The sequence below is a fragment of the Hetaerina americana genome, unplaced genomic scaffold (assembly GCF_022747635.1).
Source record: "Hetaerina americana unplaced genomic scaffold, ioHetAmer1.1.p SCAF_7, whole genome shotgun sequence".
Classification (NCBI taxonomy): domain Eukaryota; kingdom Metazoa; phylum Arthropoda; class Insecta; order Odonata; family Calopterygidae; genus Hetaerina; species Hetaerina americana.
Genome location: NW_027287316.1, coordinates 45,758,284 through 45,784,552, shown reverse-complemented (window position 1 = coordinate 45,784,552; position 26,269 = coordinate 45,758,284). Strand labels below are relative to the sequence as shown.

The 26,269-nt window shown below is 34.8% G+C and overlaps 1 protein-coding gene across 10 annotated transcripts in view; it reads left to right on the top strand.

Annotated features, from left to right (window-relative positions):
* Positions 1–26,269, top strand: part of scrib (scribble planar cell polarity protein) — a 336,501-nt gene that overhangs the window by 216,591 nt on the left and 93,641 nt on the right. For 9 of the 10 annotated variants that reach the window (XR_011702610.1, XR_011702611.1, XM_071595078.1 and 6 more), the window contains exons 3-15: positions 5,119–5,197; positions 5,704–5,793; positions 6,674–6,794; positions 6,906–6,980; positions 8,464–8,681; positions 8,812–8,945; positions 9,215–9,326; positions 11,514–11,734; positions 13,301–13,419; positions 14,687–14,809; positions 14,935–14,976; positions 18,804–18,893; positions 21,151–21,315. Coding sequence is in view for 8 of the 10 variants with exons in the window: in XM_071595078.1 (XP_071451179.1) it covers positions 5,119–5,197; positions 5,704–5,793; positions 6,674–6,794; positions 6,906–6,980; positions 8,464–8,681; positions 8,812–8,945; positions 9,215–9,326; positions 11,514–11,734; positions 13,301–13,419; positions 14,687–14,809; positions 14,935–14,976; positions 18,804–18,893; positions 21,151–21,315 (1,589 nt within the window). In the remaining 2 variants the exon portion in view is untranslated. The remainder of the gene's footprint in view (positions 1–5,118; positions 5,198–5,703; positions 5,794–6,673; positions 6,795–6,905; positions 6,981–8,463; positions 8,682–8,811; positions 8,946–9,214; positions 9,327–11,513; positions 11,735–13,300; positions 13,420–14,686; positions 14,810–14,934; positions 14,977–18,803; positions 18,894–21,150; positions 21,316–26,269) is intronic. The other variant, XM_071595076.1, reaches the window with a different exon arrangement.

Genomic DNA, 26,269 nt, shown 5'->3' with positions numbered 1-26,269 from the left:
ATTCATTATTCATTATTGAAGAGCTTTTATTTTAGATGCGTTAAATAATGCTGCTGGCTTAGCTTGTCTCCTATTTTGGTTTTTAGACATGTTCAAGTGTATTGCTCTTTTTGGAGGGAGGCTGATTCGTTTTTGTCTTGTTCGAAGAGTACATTTTAATGTTCTTGGATATACTTGGCGCGCTACCGAGGAAAATTCGTAAATAATACGTGATGAATAGTATTATTGAACAGACATAACAAACCTACTGGGCTGCATCAAGGTCAAGGTATTTTGAGAGGCTTGCAGAGTTGAAGGGCCAAATTCGAAGCTTCGGAATACTCTCGATTAATTTTTACTCTCTTTCGATGCTAATGTTGAGAGATATAACCAATTATGAGCCACTTAATTTTGGTCCAATTTGATTTTATCGGCGGCTCCAGTTTTGTGACATTAGTCCGTTGAAATTTTTTTAGCAGAGAACTGAACCGAAGTGATGAGCCTTACAGGTTGCGGCCCGCGAGTTTTTCTTGAACATTGTGGGGTAAGGCTCAATACGGTCTCATAGTTAGTGATTCGTAGAGATATTATTTCGTTTCTGATCATCACAGGTCATTGGTCGTCTGCAACGATGAGGTGTACATGAGGTTTTGGCTTTCATCAAAACAATGCTTCGAAGCGTACTTTTCCTCTTTAGTAAACGTTAAAGGAAGTTCATTGAAGTCCCATTAAATTAATCCTCTTCGGTAACTGAAAGTTTCATATGAAAATTTAAATTTTTAACCCAGGAAGAATAGAAGTTTGGAATATTCATTATTGAAGACCTTTAGTTAATCGTGTATCTGAAAAATTCCCTGTTGTGTAACCATATTTCTTTCGTTGAAAATATGCATAATTTCAATTCTTCAATTAAAATTATGTGCATGTACGTAACTCTTCCTTTAATCATGAAGAACGCTTTGCGATGGCTTCTCACGCCACTATATTTTAGTCCAGAGGCATTAAAAATAGATATGGTCCGATCGAGAAGATTCTAGTTTTTCAGCTGTGACTTTATTTGATATGCCCCGCGAAGAGTTATTACGTGAGTTCCATTTTATTACTTTAACTGAGAAATGGTGTGATGAAAGCTGGACTTAAGCCATTGCGGTTGGAGTGTGCAATGCAACCCTTGTGTAAACCCAAAGTTGTTTGAAAAATGCTTTGGGAATATCTCTTTTGATTTGGACAGAGACATTGGTGTTAATCAGTCTTCCCCTCTAATAATATTTTCTGAAAGACGTTTTCTCCTCTCACCCGTAGTGTAACGGCCAAACGGTGTAGTGTAAGTAACGGCCAAATTCTTCGAAACACGCCGCTGAGGAAAATCTGAAGGAAGAGGAGAATCGTCTCTCATCCTCTCTTCGATCACCATCGAGAAATGGCGTATTTTATGTAAATTTAGAGCTCATAAACAAGATGTCCTTTTTGTTTTTATTTTGATTTATTTTTTATTGATATTTAAACCCATATCGTCTTTCGTAAAGAAGATCTCGCCGAAGTTTCGCGATCAACTTATACAGTAAATTAGTTCTTATAATTTCCTTGTGATATTTTTTTTTCTGAGACCGATCCCTTGGTATTTACCAATTTTCGCTCCCTCGAGATGTTAGTTTTAGAGTATCGATTGTCGACCTGCAAATGCTGCCATTTAACCGTAATTTAATTACGAGTAAAATATAGTCCAGAAAATACTTATTGTGCCTCTGTTGTAAAAGGAAAATTGGATTAGCGAAACAAAATACATAAAGATGCATGACGTAAGAGTAATACTGCTATGCACTTTGTAATGGACTGTGTTAATAGCGAGGAATCAGTGCAATATCAGGTGCACCTGACAAATCAGTCACTACTGCAAAATGACTAATGCAATTAGCACAGTCCAAGGATCTCTTCGATCAGGTATCTCGTTAAAATTTCGACTTATGCCAGGAGTTGGTGTTTATTTGTAATTTCCTTGTAATGCTGTACGTTAAAAATTGCCAGCATGGTAACTAGTAACGGGGGATGAAATATGTCATTGTGAGCGACAAAGCTAGATCTGAGAATACGTGATCGTCTTGTTTGAAATTCGTCCCAATTTCTACGTACGTGTATGTATTTCACACAGTAGCGGTGGCACTGTTTTTTATCGGGTCGCCATGTGCCTAATATTATAAAAAACTGGGTGTGATGTGATGATTTTTCATTTGAAATATGTTTCCTGGTGGGTGACACAGTGAGATGGTGCCATCAACTGAGCACCACTACGCAATCTCTATTTTCAGGCTTTGATTACGAAAACTGTGCTAGCGATTCTGTCTAGGGTTGCCAACTTCTGAAGAGTGAATACCAGGAAATCAGCTCTCAATAATTATGAAATTCTGGGAGATAATTATAAAATCAATACTACCTCATAAATGAGCCGTGGAACGTGTATTCCTTAAAACTGAATAAGCATAAATCGGAAATGTAATTGTCATTCATGTGGATTTGGGGTTATTTAATACGTACACGTACGTTGATCGGAGGATTGCCCCTGGTTTAATCGTTTTCGAGGGCGGCAGTTTGGCATTTTCTTGGAATAATAGTATCTATTCCGTAAGACCAGTTGGGCTTGCTCGGTAAAAGCAGGAGAGCTGTCCTCAAACTGCAAATTCGGTTCAAGATTTCGTCCAATTCCAGGAGTCACCTGTCCAATTCGGGAGAGCTGGTAATCCAGAAGCCATCACGATGACGTAGAATGGGCATTTGGGACAAAGAAAGTGAAATGTTACTATCGCATCTGAGATGACCACTGGCTTTGGCTATGCAGGTGTCTTTTTCCGTGCTCAAAGGCCGAACGGGGTCAGAGATTAGGAAAGTTTTTGGAAATGCTGGTAGGAAAGCGTTTACAGGATCCGAGAAACCATATCAAATTTTGAAATCTAATTATCGTGGATCTTCGCCGTTGGCCTCTTCCACAATGTTTTGTTTCTTCTATTCAACTTCTGTGAAGGACGCGACCGGAATATTCAGTTAGCCTTTTAATTAATAATGTGGTTCAGGAAGTGTATTGTTAATATCCAAGCTACATACGTCTAAAATCAATTACAATTAATGCATTAGTGGATAATGCAAACCGGTGCTATTATTTCAAAGACGGGGATGATAAATGGGATTCATTGCACTAGAGATACGTATGGGAAAAGTAGATGGGGAAACAGTTGAAGAATAGTTAATTATTTGTTAATTTGTAATATTATTGTTATTTTTCATTTTAGCCGGTCATTTTTAAATTTAATGAAGATAATTGACATAAAAGTCTTGTAGACGCCATGGATTGTCTGTTACTTCATTATGACTTGGATTATGGAAACGTGGTGGATCGAAACACATAATACATATCCAATCTCTGCTTAGCTTTCTGATTAGTATTACGTGTAGACTATTACTAAAGCTTCTTGGTCAACGCTACCTATTGGTATGGATGTAGCAAAAGGCCATGTAGAAAACTTATCTCTGGACGAGAATGTTTTCGCCCCGGAATATTTAAACTACCGCAACAATAACAGCGCTTATCTTTCCCGTGTGTTTTCGGGCCTTATTTCATATATGGGACGCAATTGTAATCCTCTTTGGGCGCGTCAAATTCTCGTAATATGCGAATGCGATTTCTCGTATGTACTGTGTGCGCGTGGCATCATCCGACGTGCGCATTTCTCCCGAATGTCAATTCCTGATTGTTTTATTTTCGAATATTAAGTTGGTTTGAACGTGGTGAATCACCCTATGTAATTCATTCATTGTGCGAACTCCTCCGACTCAAAATGCCAATGATAAATTTGGAAGCATAAACTTTGATCAACACGTCACTCGTTAAGAAACGTCGGCAATTGTTTGAGATTGCATCTCCAATGATCCTCATCAGGGTTTTTTCTCCGTAATTTGTGAGTCATAGTGGAAGTAATCTTTCGAACGAGCTAAGCTTGGCCTCAAGCCTGCGGTCTCCCGTTGTCCTCCCTCAATGAGACCATTAGGCAAATATGCCTTTCACGTGCTTTTCATTCGTTATCAAGGCCTATTGTGTTTCATTTGCTCCAATTGTTACAAAATAGGTATGATATACGTTTCTCGGTGGGGTCATTTACATGTATGAATATATTTCGTCTAATTTTTTCGTGCACATAGAATGTAGGTTCTTACAATGCGCCTAAAAAATTGTAACTTATTCGTCCCCAATTTAACTTATTAAAACCTCATTCTTAATCTGTAACTCAATATTCTAAGATTTGAAATGGATGGTTAAGGTAATGAAATGTATGCTGGTGAAGAATGAATGTAATTTTAATTAAAGTCTTCTACTACATATCAAACCTAGTAGTATACACATCGATCCAACACAGATATTTCTTTATAACCAAAGCTTTTTAACCCTATAGATGATCTAAACATTTTGATGAACAATATATATAGGAACTTTTCTTTTCATTGATTCTATGTCTGACGAGAGTAAATTTGGAGATTACAAGTACAAATTTTTTCAATCATTTAATTATTTGTGTGGCCATATCATTTACAGCTTTTTATAGTCATGTTAAGAGACATAATATGGGTGTGAAGATTTAGTGTGAGGTATATTGCTAAAATGGTGTAATAAAATATTTGATTTCCAAAGTGAATGCATACTTTATCATCCCAAATGTCATCATAAAGAAGTTAAGATATATGACTTCCATAAATCAGGGTAATATCATATAAATCAAATGATTCTTGGAGGATTTGATATCACAGCATAGTCCTAGTTGAGATAGAAGAAAAATGTTGACAATACATACAAAAAAGCTATTTTAGCTCTTACTGGAGATAGGGGTTCCATCAACATGTATGCTAATAAATATATATGGAGTACAACAAAGCTGAATAACAATTGAGGTCCAGATCATTACTTTTTTCATTTAAACATTTACAATACCTTTATTTCGACCTAAAATCGTATAAAATATGTGGTTATATATGTGGAGTTTTTACACATGTTCAATACCCTCAATTTTTTTCTGGAGTATTAGTGGAAGTGTTTCAAATGCAAAGTGCCTGCCTTTTTTTCATCTTATGCCTCAATCCAATTTTTATTCTTTGCAGATATACCAGACATCCCTGAATCCATAAGGCATCTAAGGGCACTGCAAGTGGCAGATTTCAGCAGCAACCCAATTCCAAGGTAATTTTATCTGTGCATATTTTTTCATGACACTTTTTGTGCCTTTTCTGAATAAACAACTTAAGTTAGTTAAATGTTATTATGTATTGTTCAAATGGTCTTTATATTCATTCATTCTAATAAAAACTTGAATATCCAATGGTCTGGCAAAATGAGGAGATTTTGAAAATATAAATGGAAAATTTCCCAATGATAATAATGCCATCTTTGAAATTATCAGTCTAAAAGATGTATGTCCATTATGTAGATGCAGAATGCATATTCCATAAATTATATTACATACTAAATCCCAAGTAAGCCATCATACTCTTATATTGTACAAGTATGCTAATTTGAAGCTTGGAATATGTGGATCAAAAATACATTTTCTTTAGCTGTCACAAACTATTATTTTTTGCTTGGAATAAAATCTTTGAATTGCGATTAGAGAATGAAAAGGTTATTTGAGTGTATTCTTGTTCACTTCTATGGTTATGAGTGATTAGTAATATTTTGTTGCATTGCAGGTTGCCTGCAGGGTTTGTTCAGCTGCAGAGTTTGACAATGCTTGGTTTAAATGACATGTCATTAACAAGTCTTCCTCCTGACTTTGGCTGGTGAGTGTCAGTAAAATTATATCCAGTAGAATCCCCTGTGAAGTTCTGAATTAACATAGTTATGTTTTCCTCTGTAATTTTAAAATTAGAGCAATTGATTAGAAATCAGTTGCGGAGTTTAGTCTAGCTAATCTGTTATCACCTTTTTTGTTGGCTGCACCCTTACATGGATGCATGCCCTAGAACAAGCTGATGGTGATAGGTGAATGGCAATGCACTTGGATGACGTACACCATCGATTGTGTGTCATGATTTTTTAAATTCATGCAATATTTAAAGCACTGTGGTCATCCCAGAATATAATATAATGTAAATAAATTTCTGACCTCATTAAAAGGGTACACATGGGTGTTATCTTTTGATTTAGAATTCTTAATTGCCATTAGTTATCTTTATTAGTTAATGCTTATTTCTCAAAATTTAATGTACAATGCATAGGTTGTTGTAAAATGCGTGTCATTTGCTTTGACACAAGTTACCCAGGTTTGCATATGTGATTAAATATTTTTCAGATTCTATTTTAAGAATTTAGATAGTTATATTATACCTCTTGGTTCAAATCATACTCTTATGAATGTTCATGAATATGCACTGGAGATATTTGAAGAGTTACTTCAGGCAAATTCCTGAGGCATGATGAATTTTATGCTTTATTCCTCATTGTTATTGATATTGTTCACTCTTAAATGGTGATATTTTTTGTTTTATCATTAAAAAAATGTCCCCTACCTCTTGGTAGGTTCCATTGTCTAAAATACTCAGTAGCAATGATATATCTTGACAGGCATGTTAAGCATTGTTCTAAGATTTTCTAAGAATGTTTACAAATGATAAATGAGTACTTTTCCTTGGTGGTAATTTTTTCATTTTCTTCTTATAGCCTCACCAGCCTGCAATCATTAGAATTAAGAGAGAACCTCCTAAAAAGTCTCCCAGAGTCATTGGTTCGATTGTCAAAACTGGAGAGGCTAGACTTAGGAGATAATGAACTGGAGGAGCTGGTGAGTGAATCACTTGATGTTGTATAACTGTTCATGGTGTAAATAATTTTTTCTAATATTTTATAGACTCCATATTTTATTAAATTATTCTTTCTATATCATTTTATTCAGCCCATGCATATCGGGATGTTGCCTGCCCTGCAAGAGCTCTGGCTAGATCATAACCAGCTATATTGTCTTCCCAACGTAAGTGATGTACATACTTTTATCTATGATACTCAGTTCAATATTAGATTGATAAAGTTTGCAGTAAATTTAAGGATCTTGTACTAAAAATGGTTTTGATGTAGTTATGTGTGAACTTAATGTGAAAGAATCTGGACAAAGATATTTGCCCATCTGTCCATTCTTACTGAGTGAGACGTTTCCAAATGTTGTATAACCCTTTGATCCATTGAATACACCTGGAAATCATTTACTCTTGTTTGACTGCCTTTAATGGTAAGATGATTAGTGAAACCACGCATGAGAACTGGGCTGTTTTAATATCCATGTATGTAGTAATGTAGCCCTGGGCTTATGTAGTCTCACCGCGGCTCTCTTAAGTAGATGCATAATCGTGTCTTTGTTTATCACTCTCTCCCTCAGATCAAAAGGAACTGGGATAAGGGAAAGATGGAATAAGGGTGCCTATCAAGTCATCTACTGTTTAGAAGCACTTGTGCTGATCTCATGTTATTTTACATATGGTCTCGGTAACTGCAGTGCAAGTAGGCAGCATTTTGCAGGAAAGAGTTGCATGTTACTCATGAGTCAAGTGCAAATCTCAGGGAAAAGTCCTTTGCTTCCAATGTGCTTTTCTACCTTATTTTATTAATTGCCTTCATCTCTATGTTTGCACTGTGAGCACTCCCATTGAACAACTTCTATGGAATAATGCTCTATGAATGATGCTATCTTTGGCCATTCAGATTATATTTTTCTATCACAACCACCTAATGCCCATGCATTGATGGGAATGGCTGATGAAAATTTCACAAGTGACACTTTTAAATTGTTTAAGTGAATCTGAATGTGTAATCAAAGTCAATTTTTCTAATTGATTAGCCTGTTATGATATCTTGCTAAAGTTTCATACCTAGGATAATTTTCATTTCTGTAGCTACTGCGTACAGTGTTATGAGTCAGTGTTCATGCAAACATTTTGATTGGTATAGACCATCTGTGTTGAAAAAACTTGGTCCAATTACTTTGCGACCCATCCTCTCCATCATTGAGGGGAATATCCCCACTCTTGCTGATGACCACTCTCACGTGAATCCCTCGATCGAGCATCAGTCACTCATTATTACTAGCTAGTGGTAGTAGGTGGAGTTTCCCTTCCTAGAAAAGAGCTAAACTGGCCATATTCAAGCCTTGCTTACTGGAAAGTGTTGGGAAAGGATGGAAGGGGTGGGTTTGCGAAGAGGTGGAAGGTCAGTAATCACCCATAATTTTCCAAAAAAAATTTATTTGCTAGGTAGCTAAACTAAAGGCTGATTTTTGCCATCAGTACTCTGTGGCATATGTGAAAGATGAAACATCGAGATTATATGTGATTTACAGCTAGGATTAATTCTTGGAAAATCATTTGTTTGCTTATTCTCAGGGAGTGAGTAAGACATAGAGTTAAGGTTAAGAATTTGTGTCAGAAAACATATTATGTACTAATTGTTTTTTTTCTTTGCAGGAAATAGGAATGTTGAAGAAACTTACTTGTTTGGATGTTTCTGAAAACAAGTTAGAGGGACTACCAGAGCAAATTGGTGGTTTGGTGTCATTGACTGATCTCCATTTGTCTCACAATCAAATAAGCTCAATACCTGATGGAATAGCACAGCTCACAAGATTATCAATTTTTAAAATCGATCAAAATAGGTTAAATTGTTTAAATCATCACATTGGCAGGTAATGGTGAACCCCTTGTTTCTTTGTAAAAATTCAATCCTTATTGGTTTGAATATTACAAATTAATGCTTATTTTTGTAAGAAAATTTTTACTTAGCATGCTATTATATGGATTCATTATTTTTTATAGCTGCCATTCTCTGCAAGAGCTAATTTTAACAGAAAACTTCTTAGTGGAACTTCCAACGACAATTGGGCATTTAACGAAACTTACAAACTTAAATGTGGATCGGAATAGCCTTCAATGCCTTCCATCTGAGATAGGTATGTGCAAATTTGAAGTTATTTATTCTTAGAAATCAAGCTATTGTAAACAATTTTTTAGTTCTGCCTGCTATCATGATCTTCTTGGTTGTTACTTGATCTGTTGATTATTGTTATCCATTTGTTATTGAATGAAATGTATTGATTTCAAATTTTCAATTCCAATTACTTAAGTTAAATATTTTATCATTACTTAAGTTATTATTTCATCTATTATAATGATATTATAGCTCATTTGACTCATTTTTTGGTGTTATTTTTCCCAATAGGCAATCTTTCACAGCTTGGTGTCCTATCTTTAAGAGACAATCAACTACAATATCTACCTACTGAAGTTGGAAACTGCAAAGAGCTTCATGTTCTTGATGTTTCTGGAAATAGGTAATGTGTTACATTTGGTTTTGTTATATTTAGCAATCTCTTAATAGGAAATCTGTATATTGCAGTTAGGCTTTTGATTGTCTTTGAAAACTTTTACAATATTTTACTTCTAATGCACGCACACATATCAAGCACATTTTGTCTGGTACAGAACTTCTTCAGTAGCTTATGCTTTCTAAACCCCCTTAATTTCTTAATATGCATATTATTATCTTCAGTTTCTCTCCCTTAATCCTTCTTCAAGCAAATATGTTCTCTTCTATATCAACTTTCAGCTGCTCACTACCTCTTAATGTATCTTTCTTCTACTTTTTCTCTTCTTCATATTTCCCCTTAACTGATTCCTTTCTTCCTCAGCCATAACATTCAGTTTGAAACTTATCCTTTTTTTTATGATAACCTGATTACTTCATCTTATTTATGAGGTACATTCAAGTTCTAAGGTCACTCAAGTTATTCTCGAGGCTGGGAGTAGTTAGTACTGTGTAGTTGAACTTTAATATGAAGGCAATCTTTATGAGCACATCACAATGCATAGAGTTCCTATAGCTGCCACTATAGTGAGATGCATTTTCAATGCTTAGGCATTGCTTGATTAATAGGACCAGTGTGTTGATCATTTTCAATGCTTAGGCATTGCTTGATTTATAGGACCAGTGTGTTGATCCGTTTACCAATTTGCGTGGTTTGATACCCAATGAAATTCATCGTCAATTCAGTGGGACATGCAATGATTGTGGGTTGGCTGTGAAAAGTACATGTTTGTTGGTGTGGCAGTTCAAAGAAGGCCAAGCACCCTTTGTCAACAAACTCAAAAAGCACTGGCCATGGCCCAGGCAGTTTTTCTAGTGGGGAAGCAGTGAAAAATCTGTGTGTATATTGGGTAACTATGTTGAGAAGTAACAGAAGTTGTAACTTTCTGGTGTGAGTACTTAGTCAGAAAAAATTAAGGAGGCCTTTAAACTTAAATATAACTCTTATCATTCATTGATCCTATAATGCTCCCAAATTACTGTCAACTCTTTTATCTGACTAACTTACCTTTTATAACCCACAAATCCATTGTATTTAAATCAGTTCCCTGCATATTATTGCTCCTGTCACAAGTTAAAAAACTTGTGTGATTATGGACTTCCAAGTCATACTACCTATTACTACCCATCATGATTTTCTATTTGCTACTCTTTCTTATGCTGTCTTATCCATATTGGATTTTGAAATTAAATATTTATCTACTCCTAAATTCTAAAATACTGTCATTGACCTATTCCAATCTTCTTGATCTAATTCCTTCCCATGTACAAAAATAGGAATCCTATCTTTAAAGATAACCTGACTAAAATTGTGACTCATTTTAATTTATTTAATTCTGATAGTGCATCTTAGGCTTCCCTCCTCCTGACTATTCCAATTGATATTTATCTTAATTCTTCATAAGCTTTGATGAATCTAAGGTTTTTCTGGCGAATGATCTGGTTGAAAGGTTCTCGGATTTCTTACCAGTTAGTAGCTATCATTTGCTCTGTTCTTTAAACCTTTTTGATAATTTTACTACTCCATAGCCTCATACAATTTTAAACATATGGTCCTATAATGTTCACATTGTAATACTTCTCCGTTTTTGAGATGGGGTGTAAATTGTCCTTCTGACATCATTTGGCAAACTCCTTCATAGTTAGTTATTATTATATAAAGATCCTAGAATCTACTTCGAATACATTCACAAAATTCTGTGCATAGATGGATGTTAAATAGGGGAAGGAACATTGACTGAATATTTCATTAAGTAAGTAAGGAAGGTGATTAATTGACTGGTGGAATAATTGCATACAATGATGCTGAATGTGGAATGGACAAAGACCACAAGTTATATTGTTGTAGTGTCATGCATATGAAACAAAGTTATGATTTAACGTGATGAAATGAAAATTTTCTAATTTCTTTTGTGGAAACTTGACTACTTGCATCTCAGAATGGGTGTGTACTGCAATAAAAAAATGTATTTTTCAATTTCAATGTCATACAGTACCAAGACATTAAAAAGAAACGGTACTGGTTGATTCAATTTTCTGGTGAGTGTATTGTAGTTTTATGTGCCATAATGTTGAAGGTCAGTGAACACACATAGTAATTGACCTAAAAATGGAGATTATTTTGCTTATTGTTTATCCCATTTTATATTTAAAGGCTTCAGCATCTGCCTCTTTCCCTGGCATCACTAAACTTGAAAGCAGTGTGGCTGTCAGAGAACCAAGCGCAGCCTCTCTTAACATTCCAGACAGATCATGATGAGGTCACAGGAGAAGATGTCCTCACTTGCTTCCTGCTTCCACAGTTGCCTCCAGACCTACCACCTCAGACACACCCATCTCATTCATCACTAGGAGGAGCAGGTGGAACCAGCAGTGGTATGTTTTGGACATTTAGTTTGGCCAATCCATGGCTCATGTTTGTATGCAATAACTTTTTTCAGTTGAGTTATTAAATAAGCAACTTCAATATTGCTTCAGTTGCATAATATTGCTTTAAAATATTTGCATCCTAAGTTCTGCTGTTGCTCACTAAATGCTAAGACATAACATACCATGAGAAAACCAGCAGCTTGTAAATTTTCCCCAACACTATCTAATCCTTCAAATATTGAGAATTGTAAAAACTTTAAGATATCATTTTTAGTCCCAAAAAATATATGTGCTACTGTGAAATTTGCAGAATTTGACTAGGAGACTATAAAAATACTGTGAAATTTGCAATAAAAATGCTGTGAGGCAATAAAAATACTGTGAAATTTGCAGAATTTGACTAGGAGGCAATAAAAATATGCAAGTCAGAATTCACCCTTTGCTTTGAAAAGCCAAAAAAAAGTACTTTAATGTTGCTCTTAGATGAATAATCCAATGAAATTGTATCAGATTTTAGCAAATGGAAAGCAGAAGAATATAAAATTCTCTGGTGGCAAGAATTTTTTATATTCATTTATAACATATTATCTTCATTAATGATGTAAATGTATCAGATATATCGGTAAAGTATTGACTGAAATCATGTTGAATTTCCCCTTTATTGAATTAGTGTATATGTTATAATTAAGTCAAGAGCCTTGTGGAATATATGGTAATTCAAGGACTGATTTTACATTCATCATATGGGAGTGTGGTAAATATATGGTTGATGAAATCAGTTCGTACCTGAATTTCACCAAGGATACCATCAATGTGACCATAAATCAAAGAACAGTACCTAAAATTAAATGTTGTGTTCAATCATCATCTGGGCATTGTTCAAAGCGCTTGTGAAAACCATGTATTGCTAGGCTCAAGGCGAAAATTATTGGATGAAAACCTTAAAGTGCACATTCTGTTGAAATTAATATTTGTCTTCATTACTATTAATCTGTAGATGCCTTGTGATACCTTAAGTAAAAATACATAAAGCTCCTCCAACGATTGGAAAGCAGTATGCCAATAAGCATAATCGTTAATGCTTAACAATTACCTCATTCTCGGCCGGCCGCGGTGGTAGTGGGGTAACGTCCTCGCCCACCAACCCATAGGTCGCGGGTTCGATTCCCACCTCGGTTGATTTCCCTCCATCTAGGGCTTGGTCGTATGTTATTGTCTTCAATGTAATGTCTGTAATGTAAGGGTAAGGTGGAAGAAGGGACTATTAGTCTCAACCTCGCCCAATTAAAATGATGAATAAATAAATTCTCAGTGAATACCAGTTTGTCCATAATTTGTTAATTAAAATTCTTAATTTGGTGGAAAAGATGGACGTATTGAGATCTCATTCCAATTGTAGAATTAGCTGTGGTTAGAACTTAAGAATGACTAAACTTTTATCTGTGTTGATTTTTCTACTAACTTGCTCAATCAGTTTTTGAACTCTGAACCTTTCGTGTAAATGGGTTGTTTGACATAAGATCCTGATCAGAATTCACCCATAGAGTATTTTATCTCGCTAATTATCCTTAGGAATGGAAGTCAGTGACGATGAGGACGAAGACGAGGATGAAGATGCTGATGGCTGGAAAGAAGAGTCAAGAACTCACTCTGTTAAATTTACTGATGAGTCGAGTGAGAATAAGGGCGGAGTAAGTATGCTTTTGATGGTATTCTGCTATTAATCATAAATTTATAGTTCTATATTTTGCTTATCTTAGCATGTAGGTGGAAGTGCAAGCATATTGACCCACAAAAACACCACTACCAAGTCCTTACAATTTAGTTACATCCTGAATGTTAAATGAAAAATAATGGACTAATTTAGAGAGGTAATGCTTTTCTCAAAACTTCCTCCTGAATCAGAAGAATAAAGGAAAAGGAAGGACAGCAAAGGGTAATAGGTGTGAGAAAATAATATCTATTATCACTCAGCTTTTTATTATTTACATAAAGGCAGTTTTAGGAAGGCCCAGGTTGGTTCATGAAGAGAATAATAGGTTCTCATGTGATTAAGCAGGTCATATGTGTTAATTGCATTATTAATATGATTTTAAATAAAATAAGAAGGAAATACTTCAAGCTAACTAATTTCTCTACCAGTTAATCAAAAAAATGTTCACCTATGCATGACCTTATGTTGCTTAATGAATACCTGTAGATTGCATTATGAACTTTATGAAAAACAGCATTAAAATCAAACAGGTGTATAATGTAACATGATGACTTGTGATTTTAGCAAAATAGAACAAGTTATGCATTAAGAGGAGTAAATGAATTGGTCCATGGGGAAAAAAATGTACTATTTCGGTGTAATTCAATGATATTGTTAATGCAGCAAGGTTATTGCTGTGGTAATTAACTAAATAAAAATGAAATTAATGAAAAAAAGTTGATTTCAATACCATAAGGTAGCTACTAAAGAAAGAGTCTAGCTCTTAAAGATCCCAGGGACCATCCAATATGTACCACTGCATCATAGAATGCTAATTTACAAAAGTAGCATGAAAGGTTGCTATTAATGTTGTTTCTTGTAATCTGCATTTAGTGTAAGCACATTTTCCTCTTTTTATTTCCTTTTTGCTTCATTTGGTATTGAATTTAATTTGATAGCATATTTTAAGGAGTCACACGAAGTGTAAATTAATTGAATACCCTGTACCATTGCTATGCCAATAATGTAAGAGTCTATCCTCATCAAAGTTTTTTATGGAGAGATGGAATAAATGTTTACATCAATTGTATTTGCCAAATGTTGAAAATTGCATCTTAAAGTTATTACTTTTATTAAATATTTTAGTTTAAATTTTTGTTGTCAAGCTGTTTTTAAATTTAGGCACAATAGTAATCAGGTTTAAAAAGTTCAAAGTGTTGTACATAATAATTTGAGATCTAATTCTCTGTTAAACATTCTTTTAGACCCCATTTGTTCGGCAAAACACTCCACATCCGAAAGAACTGAAGGCCAAGGCTCAGAAATTGTTTGGAAACCCGACAAAGTCACCAAAAAGTCCAGATGGAAAAGTGGCTGCCGAAGCAATGGTAAGTGTGATAAAATCAGATATTTGGGTGCTGAAGTGGGAGGAAAGACTTTGTGAAAAATACTTGAGCAATGAAAGTTTGCAGTATACAGCAATATTTATGATTTTCTCTCTTTCATTTGTTAGAAGTTCATCGTGTATTTTTACAAACTGGCAGGAGTTAAAACTGTGAGTTCATCATTACCATAATTTTGTGAAACCATTTGTGTATATTAGTATGCGAAGTACCCATGATAATTTCTTCATACCAACCTCTTTTAGTTGTGCTTGGTTGTTACTACTAATTTAGGATACTGATGAATATGCATCTAATTTATGAAAGTCTTGGATTTAATTCCCTGATAATAATAAATAGATTTTAGGTGTTTTTTTTTTAACGGCTAGGATGAGACACATTTTTACAAGGTACCCCCCACTGTGTGTTGACGTATGCACTTCTCAGGGATGAGAAAAGATATTATTGTTGATAATATTTGCAACACTGATGCAAAATTCAAGTTTCCTTGTTGTATAGGGTGACTGAATAATAATGTTATGTGAAATGGATACATTTTTAATGGGCACTGAATTGAAACTATGCTCATTATACTATGTGTAGGTGGTTAGATTCAATGGCTTAAATGCTGAATGCATTTGTGGGGTTCCCCTGTATTTCTATTGTCAGTTAAAAGTTGTCCATGCATGGGCACACATGTAAATAAAGGAGGCTTACTGTTATTCAGCATAATGGCAGTCAAGTAATGGTAGCACATTGTTCTTCATAGTATTTCCTGCATCATGCCATATTCTTGAATGTACAAATAGATGTTTACTGGGAACCCACATATCTGCACTTTCTTTTATTTAACAAATAGTATACTTGCTAAAATTCCCAGGTGAATTTCAATATTGATTCTGAATTCATGTACTACATACCGAGCGTAAGGATTTTTTTCTCTTGTGGTCATCCAAAATTGAATCCATCATTAGTCACGAATAGTAGCAAGAATTTTCGAACCCATTTGGCTCATATTCACTTACTGTATTCATCATCTTGTATACTTGCTTTGAGTAAAAATGTCTCGTGTGTAGGAAATTTGCCACATTTTTCCTTGTTTTGAAGATTCTAATTCTTCATTGGTGAGGGTTTACCTGAAATTTGAATTTTCTGCTTGAAATAAATTTATCTTTTGCTTATGTTCCTTGTTGATACATTTGCAAGGCCCCATTTTTTTCTGAAAAAAAATCTGAGGCTTTCATTTCTCAGTCATTTTCTGGTAGCACTGATGGATAATCCAGTGATCAATCTGCAATTTTGAAACATTTGTGTGGTGTTTTACATCATAATTCCTTGATTCTTGTGCATGAGGTGTAACATATTGAGTTGAGATTTTCTCAAGCATTATGCTTTTGTGACCCGTCTTATGGCTGCAATCACATAGAAGATCTAGGAATGTTGACATTTTTTGTTTAGCTTGTTTTGGTTTAGAGGCCCAAATGTCTCTGTTGCTAACTGAATTAAAGAAAAATGTTATCTCACTGAAATACTTGAAAATTAATGTACATACCGTGTATTTAGAAAATAATTTTGAGAGAATTAATGAGAAGAGAGAAGATTAGGGAGGGAGAGAGGGAGAGAGAATTAGCGATTGTTGTCATCACCTTACAACCATTGCTGAATGTAAGTATTACTGAAGTGATGTCAGTTATGTAAATTAATGTGTAAATCTGATGAATGTAAAAAAATACATTCATATATGCTGGATGTGCTTAGTGTGTCTTATCTACCAGCTCGACAGTTTATTTACCCATTTGTGTAGTTGGCCCCCTGGCCATGGGGCAGGTTGAAAGGAGATGCATTGCTAAATATGACTTCTCAAATGTTGGTTAAGGCAGCATTTGCAGTCACTCGCTAAGGTTTTACTCACATTGAGCAATGTTTATAAGACTAAGAGAGTGCAATAGCACAATTATAAATTGTGCTGATGAATTGAGTGTGGAAGGAAAAACTTCACTTGTGAATTCGATGTCATTGGGTGCTAGCATTGAGATGGAAGGATAGGGAGAATTGGGAGTTGATTAAAGGGGATAAAATGCTTCTGGCAGAGACCAGTAAATAATTTGTCCATCAAATTTTTGACATTCTACTGTTCCTTAGTAACAAAATTTAATTAGAATTTTCTGTGGGAAAAGAGCGGATTCACTCAAGTGCCAAGAACCTAGTATCCCAATGCATACTCTAGTACATAAAGCCTATTGTATCTTAAAAGTGACATCCAGTGACATGGAATATTTATTTTAATGACCCACAAAATTCTCTTCATTTAGGAAGGAAGCACTGGTGCTGTAACTGGTCGATGAAATTGAACTGCAATCTCAGTTCAAGTACAGCAAATTTTAGTCTAGTCAGATGTTATCATAGTGAATATGTAACCATTGGTTTCATGCATCTTTTAACCAGAGGATAAAAAATATCAGAATGGCTGGGAGAAACCTGTTTTCACAGTAATTAACTTTAGTAGTTCTCTTTCCTCCATCAAATAGTTCATTATTATCACTTACTCCTTACAATTGAGCGAACATTTATTCATTGTCTCTTCTCTGGAATGTCACCATACTTTTCATTTTATAAATTTTATCTTCTCTCCACTCTTTCTCTTATTTGCCTCATTCCTGTTTTGGTTACCCTCCCAACCAGCATCAGAATGTGTGCTTTTTATCATAGTAGGACAGGTTAGCGGTAATGGAAAACGAGAATAATGGCAGAGAAAGTGAGAAGGAAATCATAGCAGATTCTGATTCATACACAATCCCTGCTTAAATGCATTGATTGGAAAGACTTTTAGAGAAAGTGAAAAACTAAAAGTGCTTGATCAAAGATGCAGATGAAGTAGGAAATCACACCGCAAGGTGAAGTTATACTTCCATAAAAAAGTATCACTGCTGTCAATTTTTGCATATAGCAGCAGCAGCTTTTTCCTTCGTTTTGATGCTTTAAAACTGGATGTGCATATTACATTGCACATGGAATTTAATGATATGTTGGATAATTTAGTCATAATGCTGCTTATGGAATACTTAAAGCCTTTAGTCAGCACTCCTTACGTTGGACTTATATGTATGGGATTTGCAATTGAATGTCTATTTCTGTTGAACTTAAATATGTTATCATGGGTTTTAGATTTCCTCAGATAGATGTTATTATGATAATGTTGTGAATAGAGTAGTTCACTAATTTAAGTATTATGTAAAGTCAAGGCATTTAAACAGTGTTCTTAAACAATGTAGTGTTAATGGATAATATTTTACTCCATTGGTTTAAATTTGAGAAGCAGCTCAGGCCAGTCTTTTAAGGGCTCATATACAAGTGGCTCATCCCTGTTTGAGCTTCATAATATCTAGATGTTCAAAATTGTTAAATAACCTGGACAAATTTAGGAGTATGTTGGACAGCATTCAAAAAAACGTCAATTAAGATGTAGTAAAATGGCTTCATATTTAGTAAAATATAATCCCTATTGCGGGAAATGAATTCCATACATGCCATGAATCATACTAATAGTGCAAATGATTTATGTATGTGGTAGATTATATTTTGGAAAATATGTGAAAGTGCATAATTTCAGCCAAACAAAGTTAAACAAATAAGCAATATACTAAAAGGGTAAAAAATATTAGTTTTAAAGTAGTAGAGTGAACACTTGAAGCACTAAAAACCCCAGGTAATAGCCTACGGTGGTAGTCTGACGGGTTACCTGAAGATAATAAGTGTAAATAACACTGCCATTTTTGATCTGCTATTAATCAAAATTTTTCATTGATCTAACTATGGATCAGGCTGTTGTTAAATTTCAGAATGTTTCCCGAAATACCTTGGAATCCTTCATAAACTTTCCTGATACTGTGAAATGAAAATTTTAGTTTCACTATTTGGATAATTGCTGATTGTCTCTGTTGAGTAACTCTGCCGCAAAAGCTTTCTTATATATTTTTTATTTTTTTGGCTTCTCTAACAGGAAATTGAAAGACCAGAAACAAAAACGAGAGAGTCAGATTCAGAAGTTGAAGGTGGACCACAGGTGACAAGTCAGCCAATCCAACAGCAGGTAATAAACCCATTGGGTTTTAGTCGATGTAAATCCATTAGCATGAAAAATGAAATGCATTCTTTGCCATAATGCTTGGTACTTATGATCTTATATTGACCTTTTCTTTAGGATATTTAATGTAATCTTTGTCAGTGCTATGAAATTCAACTTGTATGTGCTACAGTAAAAATCTAGGTGTTTTTAAGAGCTCATGTCTCATATACATTAGTTTATTTATTTTTGTTTTTAAATAAAATTAAAAATGTAGTCTGAGGTACATGTAATATGTTTCAGCTGTAACTAGAAAACATCAGTGGGTGTATAATATACTTCTCAAAGACACGGTATATACTGGTATAGTTCATGTCTTTGATTTGGCATATCAATTGAATTTTGAATCATAGATGCTACATGTGTAACTTCTTATCTTAATGTTACTTTCTGTGACAATCATACGGCAAGATGAACACAACTGAAGGAAATTTACCATAAGGTCCTATCATTTGCCATGAAAATATCCAGTTAAACCAGTGTAACTCTATGTATTCAATGGGATCCGGCTCAACTTTGTGGAAGTTCATATTAGTTAAACGAAGAGCAAAATGTAATTTTCCACTGTTCTTTATTTTGGTGCTACTAGTTTCAACACTTAGGCGTGGTCATCAGGTACAAATTATTCAAGTTGCACCCCATTTTTTACCATTCTTGTGGGGGAAGGGGGGAGGAGAGAGGGAGAAGGGAGGAAAGAGGAGGGGTTGTGAGTGGCATTGCTGGGAAGGAGAAGAGGGGTGTTAAGTACCTTATTACAAATGTGAGCAACATAAAATCATTCATGAATACTATGAAAGACAAAGTGGAAAAGCAAAATAAAAGTGGCATTTATAAGTTAACTTGCAAGGACTGTAGTGCTATCTACATGGGCCAAAAGGGGAGATAATTAAAAACACAATTGGTGGAACATAAACGCTGTTTTATGATATATTGCCTTTGCCAAGCATCTATGGGAAGTCAATTATGGGAGCGATTTCAACCCAGAACTGATACACCAAATGGGCCAAAGAAGGAGGATGGACAAGTGAGAAGAGCGGGAAATGAGAAAGAATTTCTAAAAGGGTCATTTGGTCTATGAATTATTGTTTAAACACCTCTCCCCAATCCTGGAAGCATCACTTTCCTTCACAGAAAGACCAAACTACCCTTCCCCCCCTACTGTGAACCCCACTGATTGCCTTTCCTGATGCTTAATACCCCTCTCTTCCTTCACATCAATGCCAATCACAATCCCTCCTCCCTCCTCTTGCTTCCCCTCTCCCCCCCTTTGCCCTCTCTCACCCCTGCCCCCACAAGAATGGTATGTAAATGGACCGCAACTAGACTGATTTGTACCTGATGATGATGCCTAAGCATTGAAACTAGTAATACCAAAATAAAGAAAAGTGGAATAATTCATTGTGTTCTTCATTTAAAGAATAGTAATTCTTTTGAGGAATAGCAGTCATGTTGAATGGAGGAAGATGAGCTTTTGTAAGAGTGTATTTTTGCAATGACATAGATGTATCAACTTTTGGAGGTAAAGGTAGAGCCAGGAGGGTTCTCCCTACTTCTCCATGTTAGGTCTGTCAATCCACACTGGGATCCTGAGAAGCATTATATTCCCAGTCATTTGAAATGAGGCTCCTCAAATATAGTTATTTCATGTATTGCTTTTATTTTAGATAAATACATAATTTTTTAAAATTCTTGTTTCATCGTGTACATTCTCTAGCCATCTGTATTTTCCAGGAACTGTGCATTCATACTTATTTCTAGTGCTGAAAATCGAACGTTAAAAAAGCTTGATAAATTTTGCTATGATGTGAAAGAATAAAAATGGTTTTATTGCACCAGTATTAACTTTTATAAAACAATATGCTATTTTTTTGGGTGTAGTTTACCTCAAAGCATCATGTTAGATAAAATCCAACCGTATTGTGTGTACAGGTTTCATGTTTCTCTTTATTTTTTTCCAAAATACTTAAAAAGTGTTTCAGTTGACTTTATCATAAACATCTCTCTTGTTATTTTCTTTTGATTGTGAGTCTCAATCTCAGTGGAGCATTCTCAGTCAACTTTATATCATTAGGTAAAATTTTCAGTTGGAATCTTTGTTATTGGTAATGCATTTTGAGAAATATAAATTGAAAATGTATAAATCTTTTGCATGGAATGTATGTTTTAACATTTTATTGTATTTTGAAGACTCAATTGAATAATCAAATTTTCATCTTTTTACAAGGTTCCTGTGGCTGAGGATGGAGAGGATTCAAGCAAGGATGTAGTTGTTTCAGTAGCGTCTTCAACAGCACCTAGCAACGTAGTTGTAAATGAGGAAGCTACAAATGGAACGCAGGAGAGTGGAGAAGAGGAAGAGGATGAATTGGAATCTGGGGACCAGATACAGGTATGGGATATACGATTTTGTCTTTCGACCCAGTTCTTGGTTTTCTTTGATTTTGCATTTTTGAACCATTTCACCCCAGTTGTCGTGAAAATCAGGTGAAAGAGATGAAACATTTTCCACCTGTCTGTTATGCATGGTAGGAGGTGATATAGTGTAGCGTCAAACCTAACAGTATTTTCCATTCCCTACTGTGCCTAAACTTTTTTGACTGTTAGTATGTCTAGACCCTAAGTTGTTCAGCACTGAAGTCTTAACCACAGGAGTAACTCCTGCAAATTCTTATCACTTGGTAGCACAAAACCAGTTCTCTTTTTCACATAGCTTAGTGAATTCTGTGTGCATACGTACCTTTCAGAAAAGGAGATCCATGTAATCCCCTTGTAATTACATATTTCTGCACTCAAATTCTTTTAAGCTCTGAAATAGTTAACGTGATTCATGTTTTGCTTATGGGTTAGGATAATTACATAGTAAACATTAATTTATGCATTTTTCAAAAGGATTAAGCATTATGGGTTTGATCTAGAGATGGGTGATTCATGGCTAATAATCAATTACATTGAAGCAGTTGAGGTTGTATGCTTCAGTTGATCTATCCAATAATATGGTGTTGGATAGATTAATTAGAATCACATAGAGCAGGATAGAGAAAACAGTTCAGGAATACAACATCTTCAATTTTTATATGCATCCATTGTTATTTCATTTTTTTGATCTGATGTATCAAAACTGGAGCATTCCCATTGGCCGGTAATGGTCCCGTAAAACGCCTTTATAGGTGATAATGATTACAAAGCCCTGTACTAAATCATAATTGCAAAGCACCTTAGCTATTTGGTTTAAGGAATGGTTCTGAATGGTCATGATAAGTCATGTGGCACTTCAATTTCTTCATTGATTTCCATGATCGTTGCTTAATTACAATATTTTTATGCTCTATCAACTCAAATTATTTTTACCACTAAACGGTCACATGACCTATTTTGATGAAACATCTCTCCCTATTTTTAATGTATCGAATCGAAAAAAAAAGATTGAATTTTTCTAAAACCGCATTTGTTTTTGATTGACATTTCGGTTCACACCAAAAGCTGTGCTACGTGGAGGGGAACATCAGCACTCAGTGTATCGTCAATACATCAGTTGTTTGGATAATGGCCCCTTGGGTCCCTCCGTTTTGTTGTTTGATTTATTGCAGCTGACAAGGTGAATCTTTCAAAAGAGAGTGCTCAAACCAGATTGCGAATGTGCTTTGTGATCACCATTTATTCACGATCATATTTTCTCCCCTTCGTCCCCAATTTTGTTACCATGCTGCACGACTGATGGATCACTTCACCACTCTTGACTAATCAGACAGCTCCATTTTCGAGATATCGTCTCCAATCGAAAAATCCAAGATGCCATGATTCTGCCCTGGTAATCGCATTCATCCAATCCACCAAGCCTTCCTTTCCCAGTTTTGTCAACAGATCCTATTCATGTGGTTCCAATGGATTGATTGAAAAAGCCCTGCCACTATATCAAATCAAATTGTAAGGGCATGTGTAGTATATTGGCATACATGTATTCATAGATTATCTTGATCATAAAAGTGTTCTCTGATTGGCTGGGGACATAATGTGATTTGTCATGTTGGCATATGTCCTAGGGTGAATCAAATGTGAAACTATATTGGTGTAGGGTATATGAGAAGGGTCACTGGACCAGAAAATATTTCTTACCTATGCATTAAATTGCTGGTTTCTCTACGTTAAATTAGCACATAAAGTTCACTCCATTGTTTTACCAAATGTATCTGTTTCAAATGTTACTAACCCTTTCTATTGTAGAATTACCCATCATGCTGTGGAAAGGTGAATAATTGGCAGGAGTAGGTTGTGATTGCAGTTTTGTCAGAGATTTGTTTCACATATATCATGCTATAACTCGATTAGCCATGCATATAATGATTTCATCTTTATAAGTAAATTTCATTCTCTCCATATCCATCCCTTACTTCATCCATTGGTTTCAAATGGTACACGTGTTAGCCTGACACTGAAATGTATGCATAATCTCATCATTTAAGATGGTCATAATGCCATATATAGTATTTCATTTTTATAGGAAACATATTTCATTAATGTTACTTTTGTAAATGCCATTGCCATCACAATCAAATACTAAGGATTAGTGGCACTTGTCGTTTTGATGCTGCTGATATCATCCAACCTATGATAGTTTGTATTTTCTGAAATTTTGGCTAAGGGAGCTTTTTTAAACATAAACCTCCATAAACTCTTCTGGTGCCAAACATGCATCACATTCTTTGGATTTATTAATAGTTTCAGCAACACCTACTCAGTTGTGAAAATTTCAAGTGTGCAGAATGCCTAAAAGTGTGGTACAATAAGTATCCCATATATTCTCATTCCTTGAGAGAAATTTTAAGCTTAGATGCATGTAGATCAGATGAATTGATTGCACGTGTTTCATAAAGATCAGATAAATCAGTTATATTTATATTGGATAGGATGGAATCAGTTCAGGTGAGACCATTCTGATTTGAATTGAAAGTGCCCATCTCTAGTTAGATCCTTATCTTAATCAAAAACTAAATGCTTTGCAGATTCATTCTTCCTTTTTTTTGCGTAATCATGTATGGTGAAAACTGGAAAAATTAATTTTTACCAAAAAGACTGCTTTATTACACTTGTTTCCAATTGTGCCATTGTTGTTGTCAATTGCTAATTTAAATTTTGTGTTAACTTTGTTTCCCTGGTATATTGTAAGTGGCATTTTATATATTGGTATGTCTTTGAAGTGCACTCACTTTTGAAAGCTTCAATAGAAAACTATTTGTGGAGAAAGACCATGTATATAATTTTAATATTAATGCAATAATGTGATATTGTTTTTATATTTTGATGTGGACAAATAGTTAATTTATATTTATACAGTTGACTTCAAACAATTGTTCTTTAACAATAATTAAAAGATATCTAGATAGAACTTTTTACAATATAGGAATAATTTTTGGAATACAACTCCATAATAGTTACAGAAAGCATACTTCTGTGGCCATCTTATACTGTAGTCACTTAGCATTTTTATCTGCTACAAGCTAATTCTTGAGCAGCAGCTTGAATACTCATAATGAATGGTAATATTTTGTGTGCTGTATTTATCAAAGAAAACAAAGTTAATCATTTTCATTACATTTGATTTAAATCGTTGTATCTCCCCATAGATCACCTTAGTTTTTTTGTTTACCAAAAAATTGGTTCTCTTTCTCTTATTACTGATACTGTAAAAAGTTGTCCCTTTTTATTCATGCATACTTGGAAATTGTTTGTTCTCCTTTATTTGAAACCTGGTATGATAAAGGTATACCCATGTTTTGTTTAACGCTAACTTAACTGATAGAGATATTCCCCTTATTGAACTTGTTTGCAAGTGTGCCCTGTTTCCTCCTGAATGACCCCAGTAGCAGTGTGTTTTTAGAATATAATATTCATCCATAACTCATCACTTTTTAAACTGGCATTTTATGGGATATCAGCTTCAAGTGAGGTGAATTTTAGTGATCAAAATTGTCTCTTATAGAGTGGTCAAATATTTTCACATTTGTGAATGGATTAAAATAATAGTCATTCCATAGATAATTATACATGTTCAAACTAAAATAGAGGATGTAGGGTCTTAGCATAAAACTCAGTGATTTTGTATTAAAAATAGGGAAATAACCACATTTTTGTATAGAATACCTCTCTTTTTACTAACTGAATTGCTTCTTCTTTCCCCTTCTTCCCACCCTTCGTCTCTCTCTTTTTGTTAAAATTTCCACATTTTATTAATTTAATATCTCAAAAATTATATTTTTGTTCTTATAATTCATTAATATTTGGTTGAATTAAATCGCAATTGCAAAACTTATTATGCTATATATTTCTGACTTGCAATTTAAAAAATATCTTATCATTTTCCCTTCACATATGGTGTTTACAAATACCCCAAATTGTTTAAAAATACTTTGCTTTATCAATGTTTAAATTCACTGGGAAAATGCGTTTTACTCTTACCCCAATAATCATCTTTCCTCTCTATGGCTATAAAACATCTTCGTTTATTTTCTCCCGTGTTGGTTTAAAATCTAAAACGTTTATCATGTAATGATTTTGTTTCAAATGCCTCATGGGTTATCCACTTCTGTTGTATGGTTTTTGTAAAAAAAAACACCATGTCCTTAATGCTGTATCATCAAATGTCATCTAATTTGTTGAAAAATCTCTTCCATATTTTTGTCTTCATTTTTTTTTTTTTGATTTCTGTATATGCTCCTCTATAAATTTTTTCTGTCGCCATCTTCCCCTCCTGTGCCATTCTTCCTCTTTTCATCATTGGTTGGCAATGCCACCAAACCCCTCTCCTAATTGTGGCACGAAGGGTGAGAAGCACGTCGGATTTAAGGTGGAGTCAGTGGAGGAAGATGAGGTTGACGATGATGATGACGATGATGATGATGATGATGACGATGATGAGGACAATGACAATGAGGACGATGACATTGTAATTGACGAGGGAGAGAATGAGGAGAGTGGTGAGAAGGAGGATAGTGAAGGGGTGAGGACGGGTTCGGGTGGGAAGAGGGGTAGTGGGAAAAAGGTTAAGCAGAACCGACCCAACAGACTACACCGAAGGGACACCCCTCACCACCTGAAGAACAAGCGAATACTGGCAGACAGGGGCTCCCTTGACCGGCAGAAGGTGGAGTCCATCATTGCTCAGGTATTGGCTGAGTCTGCACTAGATGTCACCATTCAGATGTTCTCCTTGCTTACTCTTATTGTTCCTTCTTGTTCATTTTGTCTTTTCTGTTGTTTTTTTCCAATGTCCCATCTACATCACACTCCCCTCATGACCTTACAAATTATTCATTCTTCTTGCTATTTCTATGTTGCTGTTGTGGATG